The 20,032-nt window shown below is 37.9% G+C and overlaps 1 protein-coding gene across 4 annotated transcripts in view; it reads left to right on the top strand.

The window, feature by feature from the left end:
* Positions 1-20,032, top strand: part of AP2B1 (adaptor related protein complex 2 subunit beta 1) — a 125,283-nt gene that overhangs the window by 47,660 nt on the left and 57,591 nt on the right. For all 4 annotated transcript variants that reach the window (XM_058704307.1, XM_058704305.1, XM_058704306.1 and 1 more), the window contains one exon: positions 8,152-8,411. In XM_058704307.1, coding sequence (XP_058560290.1) covers positions 8,152-8,411 — 260 coding nt within the window. The remainder of the gene's footprint in view (positions 1-8,151; positions 8,412-20,032) is intronic.

Below are 20,032 nucleotides of genomic sequence, written 5' to 3'. Positions count from 1 at the left end.
TAGTACTTTTATCTGTTATCTTTCCTATTATTAATTTTACATCTTTTAATATATATCTGTAAGCATTCTTTGAAATGTTTCTTTAAAAAAAAATTCCCTTTTAAACATCTTCCTTTGCCTGAAGCAAAGCAATTTCTATAACCATCAAGGCAGTGGTTATTTAATTCCTGTATTGAATTGAGCATTCTAGGCTTTTTTTTTTTTTAATTTTTTAATCTTTATTTTTGAGAGAGAGAAATAAAAAGCGTGAATGGGAGAGGGGCAGACAGAAAGAGAGAGAGGGAAACACAGAAGCTAAAGCAGGCTCCAGGCTCTAAGGTGTCAGCACAGAGCCCGATGCAGGGCTATAACTCAAGGATCTCTTGGTGGAAATGAATATAAAGGATTTAATAAATAAGCAATTTATAAATAAATAAATAAGCAATTTATAAATAAATAAGCATCTGAGCCAAAGTCAGCCACTTAGCCAACAAAGCCACCCCAGTGCCCGAGCCTTCTAGACTTCTTAGTGTAGACCCTTGATCACCCACTTGTATCTGTGTTAAGGTGGATTTACAACAAGTTTCTAAAGAGAATTTGGGCCTTGCTCTCTCTCTGCTTATCTCTAGATAGGGATAGTCTTAAAATCAAGCAAGTGTCCTTGGTAGGTTCCATTGTAGTCACCGGTTCTCAACCCTATCTCCATCTCCATTGTCTGTTGAAGGCCTATGGGTCTGTATTTCAAAGGCGTCACAAGAGAGCTGTATTTTGGATTCTTGTCAGATTATCTCCTGTTATTTATCAAAATTTGCCTGAGATAAAATGTTTAGGGAGGATTGCTTAAATAATACAAGGACTCTCTGTTCTTACAGATAAAATTTGCCACTGAATCAAGCCAGACTGGTAGAGAGCTGGGTATCTAGACTGCATTGTACCTGACCCTTAATTAAGTTACATTTACTAAATTATACCGATACATTCATCTAATAGTAGGGTTGTCATGAGAAACTATCCTATTTGGATCTGTTGTCAAAGTCATTTGTTATTCCATTATATGTTTTTTTTTCTTTATGAGGTTCCATCAAACAAATTCCTAACCAGTTTTGGATTCTCCTAAGCATTGGTAGGTATGTAGTTAACTGACCCTCTGAATGGCTTATGTAACTAGATTTCGTGTTCATATGAGTTGGAAACTTTAGAGTCAAATTTAAGGATCTCTTGTAGAAAATGTGTAGGTCATTGTGGCATGCATTTTTCTGTTTCTAGTTCTGATTTATGCTCTCTAGTCCTGGATGCATTTTTGGAAGCTTTGCTAAGTCCTTTTCTGGGACTAGGGCAGGGTATAAGTAGACCATCAGATATTCCTGATTGAGACTTTTTGTACAAGGACTAGTATAAAATCTTTAATAATAACCATTTTTGTTGTGCTTACTATGTACCAGGCATTCTTGTAAGGACTTTACACATTAATTTAATCTCAGTAATGGTTGATACTGTTATTATTCCTATTTTATAGATGAGGAAACTGAGACATAGGCCCAGTTAAGTATGTGGCAGAGTGAGGAGTCAAACCCAGGTAGCCTGGCTCCAGAGTCTTTGCTCTTATCTATCATGCTGTGCTGCTTCTCTAGCCTGAAGGTCAGGGATGACTTTGAGACTGCGTACTCCTCGCTTTACCTCTCTGAAGCACTATTGTGCATAAGCCAGTACATGCAAGTGAACTTAGTGGTTTTAAGATCATTGTAGGTGATTATTTCATATTTGGTTGTAAATAATCATTAAGCAGTTTTTCTAGCCAACCCTTTTCTGTCCAGTTAATGAGATCTGAGGAGTTAGCATAAAAGAACAGCACATTGGTATATAAGTCTTTTCCACTGGAAGTTTTTTTCTCTGTTTTGTGCCCTCCACCCCTACCCTCCAAGTTTGTGAAATAAGAACCTAATAACTTGTTAGGTACCAATATTAGGAACCTAATAACTTATTAGGTACCAATTTCAGTTGAGGGCAGAGTGATCTGCTAAGTTGTGTTAATTAAGTTTATTTATTTTTAATTTTTTTTAAGTTGATTTATTTATTATTTTTTTTTTTTTTAATTTTTTTTTCAACGTTTTTTATTTATTTTTGGGACAGAGAGAGACAGAGCATGAACGGGGGAGGGGCAGAGAGAGAGGGAGACACAGAATCGGAAACAGGCTCCAGGCTCCGAGCCATCAGCCCAGAGCCTGACGCGGGGCTCGAACTCACGGACCGCGAGATCGTGACCTGGCTGAAGTCGGACACTTAACCGACTGCGCCACCCAGGCGCCCCTAAGTTGATTTATTTTGAGAGAAGGACAAAGCCTGAGTCCGGGAGGGACAGAGACAGAGGGGGTGAGAGAGAATCCTAGGCAGGCTCTGCACTTCTAGTGCAGAGCCTGATGCTGGGATTGAACTCACAAAACATGAGATCATGATCTGAGCCGAAGTCAGATGCTTAAACAACTGAGCCACCCAAGCATCCCTAAGTTGTGTTCATTTGAATTGGGTGATGGGAGTTCTATTTCTGCTACATCCCTGGTTCGAGACGTGCCTGAGCAAATTTCTTTTTAATACTGTTCCTTTCCCATTTCAACAATAGAGTTAATTAATACTGGGTTCTTTTGTGTGTGTGTTTTTTAACCTGTGCTGATAATTCAGTGAAGTAATGTGAAATATTTATGCTTCTAACTTTATTTTTATTAAATAAAAACATTTTTTATGTTAATTTTTGAGAGAGAGAGAGGCAGAGTGCAAGTGGGGAGGGAGCAGAGAGAGGGAAACACAGAATTCGAAACAGGCTCCAGGCTCTGAGCTGTTAGCACAGAGCCCGATGTGGGGCTCGAACTCAAGAACGATGAGATCCGAAGCCGGCCGAAGTCAGCCTCTCAATTGACTGAGCCACCCAGGTGCCTCTGTGCTTCTAACTTTAAATAAAATGGTGGTTAATTAGAAATATTATTACAGGAAAAGAAAATGAACCCTAGAATCCAAGGCTTCATTTCAAAGGTTTGTCTTCTCTGCTTTGGTAGTTATAGAGCAATCAGTTAAGAATACACACAGAAGTGTCCAGACTTTAATAATTACCCTGTATAGTATATTCAAGAAAAATTAAGATGAAGACTTCGCTATGAGCTAGAGAACACCATCATCAAAATCACCGGTGCTGTGGGGCGCATGGGTGGCGCAGTCGGTTAAGCATCCGACTTCAGCCAGGTCACGATCTCGCGGTCTGTGAGTTCGAGCCCCGCGTCAGGCTCTGGGCTGATGGCTCAGAGCCTGGAGCCTGTTTCCGATTCTGTGTCTCCCTCTCTCTCTGCCCCTCCCCCGTTCATGCTATGTCTCTCTCTGTCCCAAAAAAAAAAAAAAAAAAAAAAAAAAAAGTTGAAAGAAAAAAAAAAAAATCACCGGTGCTGCTTGCTGGAAATGTAAATTCCTGGGCCTGATCCTGACATAATGAAAATTTCTGTGATGTGGCCCTAGAATCTGCTACTGAATGACTTTCCTGGTATGTTACAATGTTGATGCATAGTACAGTTTACTGTTTTAGAGCATGCCTGGTAAGAATTATTTTGGAAGCTCTTAAATTTTTAGAAATGTACTATTTTTCTGGGGCACCTGGGTGGCTCAGTCAGTTAAGCATCCAACTTTGGGTCAGGTCATGATCTCACGGTTCATGAGTTTGAGTCCCGCATCAGGCTCTGTATTTACAGCTCAGAGCCTGGAGCTGGCTTCAGATTGTTGTCTCCCTCTCTCTCTGCCCCTCCCCCACTCATGCTTTGTCTCTGTCTCTGTCTCTCAAAAATAAACAAACATTAAAAAAAAAAAAACAGTCATACTCCTGGTAATAAAAAATGTGGTATTCACACATACATACTCACACACACAATAGAATGTTACTCTGCCATGAGAAAGAAGGAAATCCTATGGTTTGCAACAACATGGATGGACCCCACAGGCACTATGCTAAGGAAGATAAGTCAGGTAAAGAAAGCCAATACTGTTGGTTTCACTTATACGTGCAACATAAAAATGCCAAATTCATAGAAACAGAGTAGGATGGTGGTTACCAGGAGCTGGGGGGTGATGGAGAATGGGGAGATAGTGGTCAAGGATACAAGCCTCCAGTTAGAAGATGGATAAGTTCTAGGGATCTAATGCTCATCATAATGATTATAGTTACTACTGTGTTATATACTTGAAAGTTGCTAAAAGAATAGATCCTAAATGTTCTCACTACAAGAAAGAAATGGTAATTAAGTGACATGATGAATATATTAGTTAATGCTACACCAGTAATTATTTTGCAATATATAAGCATACCAAACAACATATTGTATATCTGAAATTTATTTATTTTTTATTTTTTTATTTATTTTTGGGACAGAGAGAGACAGAGCATGAACGGGGGAGGGGCAGAGAGAGAGGGAGACACAGAATCGGAAACAGGCTCCAGGCTCCGAGCCATCAGCCCAGAGCCTGACGCGGGGCTCGAACTCACGGACCGCGAGATCGTGACCTGGCTGAAGTCGGACGCTTAACCGACTGCGCCACCCAGGCGCCCCTGAAATTTAAACAATGTTATATGTCAGTTTTATCTCAATAAAGATGACTAAAAAAAAAAAAAAAAAAGAAAGAAATGTACTATTTTCCCAGATCCTGGCCAGGAACTAGGGGGGCTAACAGAAAAGCAGGTCCAAAACCAAATTTTCCGAATCACCAAACAGGGAATGGCACCTTAAAATCATAAAAAGTTTTGATTTTTATGTCACATGTCTTGACTGGGCCTGATTTATTGTGGCCTCCATATAAATAGTGAGGCAGTGTTGACCAGCTTACAGTAAGCCTAACAAATCAGCCCTCAGAATAGCAACATTCGAACAGTGAAGATCCTTGCCTGTTCTTTAGCTTCAGGCTTTGGAAAATTTGCACTCATTTCTCATAGGACCATATTTTTAAAGTGTGTGTCTATAAAGATTTACGGTGCATATACCCTTTAATTCAGGGATTCTGTATGCAGCATTTTGCCTTATTGCCGTGTTTTGAATTTGTGGAGTATAGGGGGACTCCAAACTTCTATCATAGATGTACATAGTTTTGTGAATCCCCACAGGAATTAATTAATTAATTTTGTATTTGGTTAAGTATGTACATAATGGAAGAGAGAAATAATTTGAAGTAAAAAGTAGTTTTCATCCATACATTATTAAATTGTATTATTGTTTAATACCTCAACAATATTACTAATCTATGAAGACAGAAGACTGAATTTTCCTGGGCAAGTGATGTGCAGTATTCATTTTAATTGTGTATAATAAAAAGCATAATTAGTATACAAATTTTAAATGGTGTGCTTTGGGGATTGAATATATAAATTAAGATTTAACTTTTATGTATCAACAAAAGCTGGGGTGGGGATTGCTTTCCTGACCTGATACGTCAAAAAACTGGTAGTCTATTCTTTTAAAAAATCAACTTGTTTCGGGTGCCTGGGTGGCTCAGTCAGTTAAAGCGTCAGACTTCAGCTCAAGTCATGATCTCTCAGTTCGGTTCGTGCGTTAAGCCTCACATCAGGCTCTCTGCTGTCAGTGGGGAGCCTGCTTTGGATCTTCTATTTCTCTGCCCCTCCCCAGCTCATGTGCGTGTGGGCACTCTCTCTTAAAAATAAACATTAAAAAAAGTCAACTTACTTATGTTTTGTGATGTTCAAACTTTGTTTCCAAGTAAAATAAGTAAGGAGATCTCAGCCTATTTATAAACCAATTACTGGACTTCTCAAAAACAAAACAACTTATGTAAATTGAATATTATCACTGTTTCCCTTTTTTAACCCTGGCATTTCAAACACTACAAACATTTTTATATGCTATGTAACACAACCTATGAATGTGATCAATATTCTCTTGAGTTATATTTACCATTTTGATATTCTGTTAACTAACTTGCCGTATTGCAGTGTTCCTTATGCTTTTTAAAGTTTTTATTTGTTTGAGAGTGAGTGGGCGGGGAGGGGCAGAGAGAGGGAGACACAGAATCTGAAGCAGACTCCAGGCTCTGAGCTATTAGCACAGAGGCTAGTGTGGGGCTCAAACTCAAGAACCATGAGATCATGACCTGACCCTGACCCAAAGTCGGACGCTCATTAACCAGCTGAGCCACCCAGGGGCACACCCTTACGCTTTCTTGTTTTTAACCAGTGGTCTACTGTGGCACAAGTTAAACAATACATGACTAAGAATAACCATAGGAAACCATGTAGTCAAAACCATTGGGTCACTGCTAGTATTTATTAAGCAGGGTGTTAAGTGCCTTAAGTGGCTAACTCATGAACCAATTTATCTGCTTACTTAGAAACTCACGTGGAAGCCCTCAAATTGGCCTAGTTTTGAAGAAAATATTTTTGTATGTGTATTTTAAATACAGATACTGAAACAGCGACTTACTGTTGTGGCACTAAAACAGCTGGAATGCCATCATATAGACATACTCTGAGAGGTAGATACCAGGATATTTATCGCTACTTTGTGATGTTCACATAAATGAATGCATGAATGGCAGGAAGGAGAGAGAAAGAGGCAACAACCTAAATGTCCATTGATAGGGCACTAGTAAATAATGTTGCAGTGCTGTATATACTGGGGAAGTTTGCAGGTGTATATGCCAGTGTGGAAAATACCTTGCAGAGGAGTATATATAATGTGAAATTGGTTTTATATAAAATGGATATATATATGCTTAGGAGCTCTCTGGAAGGACACATAACCACACTGTTAAAATGGCTATCCTGGGGATGTAAAGTGGGGAAGGGTTGGATGTTTGGGGAGATTTAAAATTTTTATTTATTTTTATTAAAATATATACATATTTTTAAAGATTTTGTCCTTGACACACAAAAAAATTATTTTTTTAAAGATTTTGTTTTTACACACCTAGTGTGGGGCTTGAATGCACAACCCCATCATCAAGAGTCATGTGCTGTACCAACTGAGTCAGTCAGGTGCCCCAGAGACTTATTTTTGTACTACAAACTTTTTTTTTTTTTTTTTTGAGAGAGCAAGCATGAGTAGGGGAAAGGGGCAGAGGGAGAGAGAGAGAGAATCCCAAGCAGGCTTCATACCTAGTGGGGAGCCTGACAGGGGGTTCAATCCCATGACCCTGGGATTATGACCTGAGCAGAAATCAAGAGTCAGACGCTCAACTGGCAGCTACCCAGGCACTCCGATATGTTACAAACTTCTAATTGTGATGTGGCATTGATGAATTTTTTTTTAGCCATGAGTATGAATAAAAATTATTTTAAAACTACCACAGAAAAAACAAGACCACTAAATTAAAAGGTCACCCCTTTGGGAAATGTTTAGTTCCATGCTCTCCTTAACAGTCATTTATTATTTTAGATAGTAGTACCTCTCATACTATATTGTAATAATTAGTATTCTGGACTTGTTAAAGTCAGGCACTATGTGTCTTATCTCTTTATTTCCAGGGCCTAGCCAGTGTCTCCATAGGAGATACTTAATAAATATTTGAATGAAGAAAGAAGGTATGGGTGAAATATTTTTAAAATCAATTTCATGAATAATTCTGCTGATGTTTATAGCAGTTAAAAAACATTTTTGGGGGAGGCACCCGAGTGGCTCAGTCGGTTAAGTGTCCAACTTTGGCTCAGGTCATGATATCATGGTTCGTGAGTCCGAGCCCTGCATCAGGCTCTGTGCTGACAGCTCAGAGCCTGGAGCCTGCTTCGGGTTCTGTGTCTCCCTCCCCCTCTATCTCTGCCCCTCCCCTGCTCACACGCATGTACCCTTGCTCACTCTCTCAAAAATAAACGTTAAAAAAAATTTTTTTTAAAGAATTATTTTGATGTTCCAAGGCTGTCTCAAGGAGTTAATTTCTATCAGATTAAACTCTTATTTTCCATTTCCCATCTTCCCTTGAATTTTAGTCTTAGAACTAACCCATCTCGATTTATATTTAAATTCTTTGGAACATTAGAGATTACAGAATTATGACTGTATTAAAACTGTGTTGAGTTTAAATATCTTAACAGCCAACTTTATAAATCACTACAGCATTGCCTTAATATAAATCTAACAGGTTGGGTTTCTGTATGGAGAAAACTTCCATTTAAACCTTCTTGCCCTTGCCTTTCATTAGGATTCTGATAATCCTGACCTTCGAGACCGGGGCTATATTTATTGGCGCCTTCTCTCAACGGACCCTGTCACAGCCAAAGAAGTAGTCTTGTCTGAGAAGCCACTGATCTCTGAGGAGACAGATCTTATTGAGCCAACTCTGCTGGATGAGCTAATATGCCACATTGGATCTTTGGCCTCGGTATACCATAAGCCTCCCAATGCTTTTGTGGAAGGAAGTCATGGAATCCATCGCAAACACTTGCCAATACATCATGGGAGGTAAGCAGGTGAACTAGGTTTTGAGTGAGAAGTAACTCTTTTAGACAGAGTTGGTCTTCCTCCTGTTGTTATAGCCTAGAAAAGAACTTGGTATGCATTTTGCAAACTTACTATAATGCCCTGGGGTCTCCATCTGAATACCAGTGACCACATACGTAATAGGTGAAGGGCTCTTCTGTGTTCTAATTTGGGAAGTAGATAAGATAACAGCTTTAGAAAATGATGAAGACCTTTTTTTTTTTTAACTTTTTAGTTTATTTTTTGAGAGAGAGACATGAGTGGGAGACATAAGCATGAGTGGGAGAGGGTAGAGACAGAGGGAGAAAGAGAGAGAATCCCAAGCAGGTTCCACACTGTCAGCAGAGAGTCCAATGTGGGGTCCAAACTCACGAAAAACTGCGAGATATGACCTGAGCCCAAATCAAGAGGTGGGCTCTTAACCAACTGAGCCACCCAGGGGCCCCATTGGTGAAGACCTTCTAAACTGATAAATTTGAAAGTTGTTTATGTCCCCAGATGAGGCTAGAAATCTTTTCAAGGCTGAAAATTTGGAAAAAAAGACTATACGTACCTTTAGCTATCTTATTGCTTTAGTGTAACTTTGGTAGAAGCTTATGGATAAAGTTAGCAGATACTGCTTTTGTGCTATAAAGCTATTAGTGAAATAATATTTACAGGATTGTTTTATAAGAGCAGCCTAGATTCCTTCCTTCTACTGGCTTTGGGCTCTGTTCTTTTTCTGGCTCCTTAAGGTATAAGGTTAGGTTTGGGATTTTTCTTGCTTCTTGGGGTAGGCCTATACAGCTATAATCTTCCCTCTTAGAACAGCTTTTGCTGCATCCCCAAGATTTTGGTATGCAAAATGAAAACAACTGTGTTTTCATTTTCATTTGTCACCTTGTTTTTGATTTCCTTTTTGATTACTTGGTTAACCCATTCATTGTTTAGGAGCATGTTATTTAGCCTCCATGTATTTATGTTCTTTTCCAGCTTTTTTTCTTGTGATTGATTTCTAGTTTCATACCTTGTGGTCAGAAAAGATGCATATGATTTCAGTTTTTTTGAATTTAGGCCTAACGTGATATATTCTGGAGAACACTTGACAAAAATGTGTATTCTGCTGTTTTGGTATATTCTGAATGGAATGTTCTGCATATATCTGTTAAAAAGCATTCAGTCTAAAAAAGAGGTTAGAGTGGGAGAGAGCCAAAGCATAAGAGACTCTTAAAAACTGAGAACAAACTGAGGGTTGATGGGGGGTGGGAGGGAGGGGAGGTAATGGGTATTGACGAGGGCATCTTTTGGGATGAGGTCTGGGTGTTGTATGGAAACCAGTTTGACAATAAATTTCATATACTAAAAAAAAAGCATTCGGTCCTATGTGTCATTCAAAGCTCCTGATTGATTTTCTACCTGGATGATATATCCACTGATGTAAGCAGGGTGTTGTTCCTTGCTGTTATTGAACTACTGTCAGTTTCTTCCTTAATGTGTGTTAATAGTTGCTTTATGTATTTAGGTGCTGCCATGTTGGGTGCATAAATATTTACAATTGTAATATCCTCTTGTTGGATAGTTTCCTTTATCATTAGGCAGTGCCCATTTTTGTCTCTTGTCATGATCTTTGTTTTAATGTCTATTTTGTCCATTGTAAGTATGGCTACCCCATCTTTATTTTTGCTTCCATTTGCATGGTAAATGTTTTTGCATCCCTTCATTTTCAGGCTGCACATCTTTAGGTCTGAAGTGAGTCCCTTATGGGCAGCATATAGGTGGCTCTTGCTTTTTTTGTCCTTTCAGTCACCCTGTGTTGTTTTGATTAGAGCATTTAGACAGAGTTGGATGCAGCAGTGCTGTTCTAAGAGGGAAAATTATAGCAATACCTTCCTGAGACTTAACTCAGGAAGCAAGTAAAATCTCTACTTAACCTTACACCTAAAGGAGCTAGGAAAAAAAAAAAAAAAGCACAAAGCTGGTAGAAGGAAGGAAATAGTAAAGATAGAGCAAAAAGAAATAGAGACTTAAAAAAAAACAACAACCAAAAAAGAATCGATCCAGGAAACTAGGAGATGGTTGTTTGAAAAGATCAATAAAATCGATAAACCTTCAGTCAGACTCATCAAGAAAAGGAAGAGAAAGGACTCAAATCAGGAATGAAGGAGAAATAACTGACACCACAGAAATAAAAAGCATTAGAAGAGAATAGTATGAAAAATTATATGCCAACAAATTAGACAATCTAGAAGAAATGTATTAGTTCCTAGAAACCTGTAACCTTCCAAAACTGAATGAGGAAGAAATAAAAAATTTAAACAGACCCCTTACTAGCAATGAAATTGAAACAGTAATCAAAAAATTCCCAACAAACAAAAATTCAGAACCAGATGGATTCACAGGTGAATTCTGCCAAATAGTTAATACTTACTCTTCTTAAACTATTCCCAAAAATAGAAGAAAAAGGAAAGTTTCCAAATTCGTTCTATAAGGCCAGCATTACCCTGATACCAAAACCAGAAGAAGACACTACAAAAAAAGAAAACTACAGGCCAGTATCTCTGATGAACATAGATGCAGACATCCTCAACAACCTACTAACAAACTGAATCCAACAATACATTAAAAAATGATTCATCTTGATCAAGCGGGAATTTTTCCAGGGATGCAAGGATAGTTCAGTATTTGTGAATACTGAATACAAATGAATTAACATAATGCATCACATTAACAAGAAAAAGGATAAAAACCATATGATCACCTCAGTAGATACAGAAGAAGCATTTGACAAGATACAATATCCATTCCTGATAAAAACTCTCAACAAAGTAGGTTTAGAGGGAACATACTTCAACATAAAGGCCGTATATGAAAAACCTGTGGCTAACATCATACTCAGTGGTGAAAAACAAAGCTTTTCCTCTAAGATTAGGAACAAGACAAGGATATCCATTCTCTCCACTTTCCTGGGTACAGCAGTCAGACAAGAAAAAGAAATGAAAGGCATCCGAGTTAGGAAGAAGTAAAACTTTGAGTGTTTGCAACTGACATGCTATATATAGAAAACACTAAAGACTCCACCAAAAAACTAGTAGAATAAATGGACTCAGTAAAATTGTAGGATATAAAATTAATATATAGAAATCTGTTTTGTTTCTATACACTAATAAGTAAGTGGCAGAAAGTTAAATTAAGACAATATCATTTACAATTGTACCAAACCATAATATACCTAGGCATAAACTTAACCAAGGAGGTGAAATACTTGTACTCTGGAAACTATAAAATGCTGATGAAAGAAATTAAGGACAGCAAAAACATGGGAAGATATTCCATGCTTTTGGATTGGAAGAACCCATATTATTAAAATGTCCATACCACCCAAAGCAATCTACAGATTTAATGTAATCCCTGTCAGAATACCAACTGCATTTTTCACAGAACTAGAACAAACAATCCTAAAATATGTATGGAACCACCAAAGACCCTGAATAGCCAAAGCAGTCTTGAAAAATAAGAACAAAGTTGGAGGTATATTTCCAAATATACTACACAGCTGTAGTAATTAGATAGTGTGGCACTGGCGCAAAAATAGGCACATAGATCAATGGAACTGATTAGATGGTCCAGGAATAAACCCATGGTTTTGTGTTGGAAAACTGTATAGCTACATGTAAAAGAATGAAATGACCTCTTTCTTATACAAAAATAAACCCAAAATGGATTAAAGACCTAAATATGAGACCTGAAACCATAAAATTCCTGGAAGAAAACAGGCAGTAATTTCTGTGACCGAAGGAAACATTTTTCTAGATCTGTCTCCTCAGGTGAGGGAAACAAAAGCAAAATTAAACCATGGGGACTACACCTAAATAAAAGTCTTCTGGACAGCAAAGGAAACCATCAACAAAACAAAAAGGGAACCTACTAAATGCGAGAAGATATTTGCAAATGATATATCCAATAAGGGGTTAATATCCAAAGTATATAAAGAACTTACACAACTCAACAGCAAAAAACACAATCCAATTTAAAAATGGACACAGGACTTAGACATTTCTACAAAGAAAAGATGGCCAACAAACACATGAAAAGATGCTCAACTTCACTAATTAGAGAAATGTGAATTAAAACCACAGTGAGAGGGGCACCCGGGTGGCTCAGTCAAACTTCAGCTCTTGATTTCGGCTCAGGTCGTTATCTCACAGTTTGTGAGATTGAGCTCCACATTGAGCTCCATGCTAACAGCATGGAGCCTACTTGGGATTCTCTCTGTCTCTGTCTCTGTCTCTCTCTCTCTCTCTCTCTCTCTCTCTGTCTCTCAAAATAATATTAAAAAAAATAAAACTACAATGAGATATTACTATATACCTTCAGAATGGCTAAAATCAAAAATGTAAGAAATAAGTGTTGGTAGGATGTGGAGAAAAAGGAAATCTTGTGCATTGTTGGTGGGGATGCACACTGGTGCAGCCACTGTGGAAAACAGTGTGGAGGCTCCCCAGAAAGTTAATAGAATTACCATATGATCCATTAATTCCCTATTGGGTATTTACCCAAAGAAAACGAAAACAGTAATTCGAAAAGACACATGCACCCCTATGTTTATTGCAGCATTATTTACAATAGCCATGATATGGAAGCAACCTAAGTGTCCATCTATAGATGAATGGATAAAGAAGATGTGGTATATATACACTATGGAATAATATTCAGCCATAAAAAAGAATGAAATCTTGCAGTTTGCAACAATATGGATGGACCTAGAAGGTATAATGCTAAGTAAAATAAATCACTCAGAGAAAGACAAATACCAATGATTTCACTCATATATGGAATTTAAGGAGCCAAACAAATGAACAAACCAAAAAGAAACAAGGAACAGACTCTTTTTTTTTTTTTTTTAACATTTATTTATTTTTGGGAGACTGAGAAAGAAAGCATGAGCAGGGGAGAGGCAGAGAGAGAGGGAGACACAGAATCTGAAGCAGGCTCCAGGCTCTGGGTTGTCAGCACAGAGCCCAACACGGGGCTCGAACCCACAAACCATGAGACCATGACCTGAGCCAAAGTCCGATTCTTAACCAACTGAGCCACTCAAGTGCCCAGAACAGACTCTTAAATATAGAGAATAATGTGATTGCCAGAGGGGTGGTGGGTAGGGGGATGGGCAACATAAAAATATACTTGATGAGCAATGGATTAATGTATAGAATTGTTGAATCATTATATTGTACACCTAAAACTAATACAACACTGTATGTTAATTACACTTGAATTAAAAGAATAATAGCCTAGATTCAGTGTAGACAGTTTTTCAGTTACCTGTACTCTTTTTTGCCAAATTGATCATAATATCAAGGGAATTCTATTATGAACAGCTTCTCTGGTAGCATGGAACTCTTTCTTGCTTTTTATTGATCTCAAAATTTTAATTTTAATTTAATAAATTTAATAAACTCTTAGAATGGATATCTTGGAGTTTTTTCAGAATCTCTTTCCTTCCTTAATCATAATAAACCTTAAACCTAAGTTTGATCCCAGATTGACTAAAAGTGATTAATGTGTGTCTTGTACCATTTTCTAATACATATTGTTGTTTAAGTGGTTCAGAGTAGCCAGAGTGTAGGATTTATTGTTTTACAAATTAGCGTAGTCAACATTTTCAGCTCTGTTTAAACAGACTGTGCACACAGATAAACAAAAAGGAAAGGTCAACATCCAAGCAAATCTTTAATTAATATTCATTAGTCTGACTCTTTGGTTTTAGGGCAGGTGCTATGATTTTCACCCAGAGGAGCTGTAGCTTCCTAAGGATTAGGCCTTGTAACAGTAGGGTGTTTTGCCTCTAGGCAAATATATTTAACCTTCTCTAGATGTGATCATTTGACTTTTAAGTTCATGCATCTCATCCATCTCCTAGTCTGTTCTTTAAGTTTGGGTAATAAATAGGGATTTTGTTTTTAACTTGCCTCTGTAACCATATTTATATGCCATTTAAATTACCTGTCTCCTGATAACTTAAAAAAAATTTTTTTTTAATGTTTTTATTTATTTTTGAAGGAGAGAGACCGCATGAGCAGGGGAGGAGCAGAGAGAGAAGGAGACACAGAATCCGAAGCAGTCTCCAGCTCTGAGCTGTCAGCACAGAACCTGATGCGGGGCTCTAACTCATGAACTCATGAACTGTGAGATCATGACCTGAGCCAAAGTCGGACGCTTAACCGACTGAGCCACCCAGGGGCCCCTCTCCTGATAACTTTTGACCCTTGGATGGGGAAAGTGAAACAAATCAAGAAATAAAAACAACCCTTTCTAGAACACAAGAACCAATATTTAAACCATAAAAAGGAACACAATCTCTTACATAAGGTCTTTATCTGATTGATAGTCTTTAATTTGTTACCTTCACAATTCCTTATGTGGTTGCTTTTTAGGTAATTTTTTTTGTCCATTTGTGCTTGTATTGTTTTTTTTTAAAGGAAACACAAATGCATAAAAATCCCTTTTGAAATAAATAGGGATGATATAGGGCGCCTGGGTGGCTTAGTTGGTTGAGCGTCTGACTTTGGCTCAGGTCATGATCTCACAGTTCTTGAGTTTGAGCCCTGCATCGGGCTCTGTGCTGACAGCTCAGGGCCTGGAGCCTGCTTCAAGTCCCATTTCTCCCTCTCTCTGCCCCTCCCTCGCTCACACTTCACCTGTCTCTCTCTCTTTCAAAAATAAATAAACATTAAAAACATATTTTTAAATAGGGATGATATATTGCTGCAAATGGCATATCCATAATAGTACTGACATTACCTAGCTCTCTTCTGCATCACGCAGTTAAGAAGTGATATGCCTCTGACATGAAATACAGCTACACTGTAAAACCTTATCCTGCCTCTTCTAGAGATCTAAAAATGGTTACTAAACTAAATCTTTTAAAATCACTTGGGAAAGGGAAAAGTGCTTTTGAGTTGGGTATTGCTTATTAAACTTGGCTTCTCAGGGCTGTGGGAGAGATGTGAGATGGTAAATAGTAGTCTAATTTAGAAAAATCTCACCTTAAAAAATACTGCTTTGGTGACAGTTAAGCAGTTATTTCCCAGGAGTTCATGATGGGAAACATTTTCACGTTTATTTTCTTGTGTTTGTCATTTAGAATGCATAATGATTTACCATTTTCTTGTAGAAGCCATAGGAGTATTTACGTCTTTTCATCTAATGCACTTTACCTTCTCATGGAAGGAATTTTTGTGCGTTGTTACCTATTCTGCCTTCTATTTAGAGGTACTGATAATATGACAGAACACTTCTTAAATGGCACATGTCATAAGATGATAGAATTTCATGTTCAGAAATATATTTTATAGAGATTTCATATATTTCTTGGCAGGTGTATATGAAATCGCTTCCCTTTTTGACTTCCTTATTAATTTTTGGCTATTTTTGCCTCTCTTCCCCCAGTCTAGATACTTTTTATCTTGGTTTCCTTGACACTTTTTGCTCCTAAGTCATCTTTCTTAGATTGGTTTTCTGTATTTTATCTTTGCCATTCTGTGTTCATTCTTTTCTCGGATTATTAATCTTGATGGTGTTGCAAGACTCATTCTGAACCTTCTCTGTTTGTGCTTCTCTTTATTCCTTTAGGAAACTGATCTAAACATAGGTACCGCTGATCTATTACAAGGCTTTACGGTTTACACCATGTTTTCATTTCATCCTCCCTAAAATAGATCCTTGTGTTTTGATGACATTGTTATCATTTTATTGATGAGGAAAGTTTGTCTCAGAGAAGTTGTCACTTGCCCAAGATCACACAGCTGGTAATTATTGGAGCCAATACTTGATCTTTGTCTTCTTAATCTAGACCATCTACTCTTTACACCACACCCCGTGGTACTCTCTTACAGTCTCTTCTCCTAAGCTATCTGTTAGACTTCTTGACTTATTTTTCTTACTTGAAACTTAACAATGGAACCACATTTATATTTCCCATCATCCCTTCAGATTTCTCTGTAATTATGAGGAGCATCACTAGTTTTTTGCTTCTTAGTTTTTGTTTATTCTCCAAATTTGATTATTCGTTCTTCTTTCTTGTATGTTCAAGAAAATATTGTTAAAGGAATTTTTACAGTGTTTTTTTTTCCTTTGTATTATGTAAATCTTAGAAAACATGCAAGGTAGGGTGGTATAGCAAACTCATGTCTCCTTGTCCCTCAGCCTCCACAGTTACCACTATATTGCCAATCTTGTTTCATGCATTACCCCCACAATTTTTTATTTTTTGAGGGAGCTGGAGTATTTTAAGTCAAATTCCAGACCTCCTATCATTTCACCCATAAGTACATTACTGGTAGCTCTAATAGATAAGGATTTTTTTTTAATGACATTAAATTATCAAGCCTCACAAAGTACAATTAATATTGAATAAGCAGTCTGAACTACTTTCAGACTTTCTTAATTGTAATTCTCTATTGTCTTTTAAAATTTATCTAGGATTGACTTTATTGTTCCCTTAAATGTTTGGAAGAATTCACAGTGAAACCATCTCAGCCTAGAATTTTCTTCCTGGGATTTTCCCCACTTTTTAAATAGATAAATCATGTATAGTAATCTTAAAAAAAATTTTTTTTAATGTTTATTTTGAGAGAGAGAGCATGCAATTGGGGGAGGGGCAGAGAGAGAGGGAGACACAGAATCCAAAACAGTTTCCAGGCTCTGAGCCGTCAACACAGAGCCTGATGCGGGTTCGAACTCATGAACCATGAGATCATGACCTGAGCTGAAGTTGGGCACTTTACCGACTGAGCCACCCGGGCACCCCTCATTTATAGTAATTTTAATGCTGTGCTAACCTTTAGTGTATAGCTCAACACATTTTTACATTTGTATACAATCATAACCACCACCCTGATCAGATATTTCCAGCATCTTAGAAGATTTCTCATGCCCCTTTGCCATTAATACCCACTCTCCAGAGATAACCATTGTTTTAACTTATATCACGGCAGTTTTGCTTCTTTTTTTTTTTTAGGTTTATTTACTTTGAGAGCGAGAGACAGAGCAGGGCAGAGAGAGCATCCCAAGCAGGCTCTGTGGTGTCAGCGTGGAGTCCGACACAGGACTCAAACTCATGAACCATGAGATCATGACATGAGCCGAAATCAAGAGTCGGATGCTTAACTGACTGAGCCACCCTGGAGCCCTTGCTTATTCTTGAACATGATATAAGTCAGTTGTATGTATGTTGGGGCTCTTATGGATAATGCTGCTATGAACATTCTAATGTATGTCTTGATAGACTTATGTACTTACTTCTCCTGTATATATACCTAGGAATGGAATTGCTGGGTCATAGAAGATGACCCAGTGGCTATACAAGATACTGCCAGTTTTCCTGAGTGATCAGGAAATACACTCCTTCTAGCAGTGTATAAGAGTTCTGGGTGATCCACATCCTCAGAAGCACTTGGGATTGTCAGTTATTTTAATTTTTGCCATTCTGGCAGATGTGTGGCAAGGCCTTGTTTTAGTTTTCATTTGCATTTTCCTGTTGAGTAGAGATGGCTTAAGTCCCTCTTCATGTTTATAGACATGATCCGCTTTTGGTAGAGGACCCTCTACTTTAGGTAGTAGATCCTCTTTTGTGACATGCCTGATCTTCTTATTTTTTAATGAGTTCTCTTTGTAGGAATTCTTTATGTAATGATTGAATGACTTGTAGGAATCTTTTATGTGATTTGAATACACGTCTTTTGTCAGATATATGTATTGCAAACATCTTTCTGTAGTCTGTGAGACAAAGACTCGTTTTTTGTAAATGGTGTTGTTTGAAGAAAAGATGCTCTCAATTTTAATGAAGTCCAGGTCATCACTTTTTTTTTTTCCTTTTTATACTTAATGTTTTCTGTAGAAACATTTGTCCACTTCAAGGCCATCAAGGTCCTCTCCTCGGTTTTGCGCTTCACATTTATGTTTGCTATGTCTCTTTAATTTTTATTTTGTGAGATAATAGGAGTCAAGGCTCATTTTTTCCTCACACAGCTATCCAGTTGACCCAACATCACCTAGTCTCGGCGCTCGCCACTTTTTATTTTCGTGCGTGGTGGCTGTAGCAGTTTAGATTACTCTTCGCTGATCCCCATGCTCATTCTCCCATCTTCGGTCCATTTTCCATACAGCTGTTAGTGTTTCTATAATATTTTTAGTTCTTTGTTCAACAAATCAAAGTGATTCTGTATTGCCTATCACAAAAAATTAACTTCCCAGGCTAGTTTCCAAAGTTTTATCTCCCTCATTTTCTCTTTCCCAAAATCTTAATCCCAATCTCTTGTCCTGCCAGTACAATTTTTTCACCACCTCTGTTGTCAGATTGCTCATTTCTGTGCTTTTGCACTAACCATTCCTTCCTTTTAGGAAGGTCTCTCTCTAGTAGTTCCCCATAACTGTTCTGTTCTTCAAAAGCTAGTCATAACATCATTCTCAGAAGCTTTTAGAATCAGCTGCACCTGGTTTTGTCTCTCTATCCTATCAGTATGCAGGCACTCCTACGGTACTCGGTTTTACCTGTTACACAGTAAGTGTGCTTTTCAGTCATTTTGTAAATGCTGCTTTTTGTTGTTGTTTGAGTGTAAGTTATTTGTGGGCAGGAAATATATTTTCCTTTTTTAAACATACTGCCCTGGAGGGCGCCTGGGTGACTCAGTCGGTTGAGTGTCTGACTCTTGATTTCGGCCCACATCATAATCGTATAGTTCATGGGTTCAATCCCCACATTGAGCTCTGTGCGCTGGCAGCACCGAGCCTGCTTGGAACTCTCAGTCTGCCTCTTTCTCTGCCCCTACCCTGCTCGTGCTCTCTCTTTCAAATAAGCAAACTTAAAAAAAAATGGGAAAACCCTGGTGTTTTTATTACGGTGCTACATCTTAGAGTAGGTGCTCAATTAAAATTGACTGATGAGGTTCTGTAGTATACATTTAGTTTCATTTTAGCAGCTATATTTTGTTTTTTTTTAATTTTTTAATGTTTTATTTATTTATTTATTTATTTTAATATATGAAATTTATTGTCAAATTGGTTTCCATACAACACCCAGTGCTCATCCCAAAAGGTGCCCTCCTCAATACCCATCGCCCACCCTCCCCTCCCTCCCACCCCCCATCAACCCTCAGTTTGTTCTCAGTTTTTAACAGTCTCTTATGCTTTGGCTCTCTCCCACTCTAACCTCTTTTTTTTTTTTTTTCCTTCCCCTCCCCCATGGGTTTCTGTTAAGTTTCTCAGGATCCACATAAGAGTGAAACCATATGGTATCTGTCTTTCTCTGTATGGCTTATTTCACTTAGCATCACACTCTCCAGTTCCATCCATGTTGCTACAAAAGGCCATATTTCATTTTTTCTCATTGCCACGTAGTATTCCATTGTGTATATAAACCACAATTTCTTTATCCATTCATCAGTTGATGGACATTTAGGCTCTTTCCATAATTTGGCTATTGTTGAGAGTGCTGCTATAAACATTGGGGTACAAGTGCCCCTATGCATCAGCACTCCTGTATCCCTTGGGTAAATTCCTAGCAATGCTATTGCTGGGTCATAGGGTAGGTCTATTTTTAATTTTCTGAGGAACCTCCACACTGC

The sequence above is a fragment of the Neofelis nebulosa genome, chromosome 16 (assembly GCF_028018385.1).
Source record: "Neofelis nebulosa isolate mNeoNeb1 chromosome 16, mNeoNeb1.pri, whole genome shotgun sequence".
Taxonomy (NCBI): Eukaryota; Metazoa; Chordata; class Mammalia; order Carnivora; family Felidae; genus Neofelis; species Neofelis nebulosa.
This window is presented reverse-complemented; position numbering and strand designations above follow the sequence as displayed.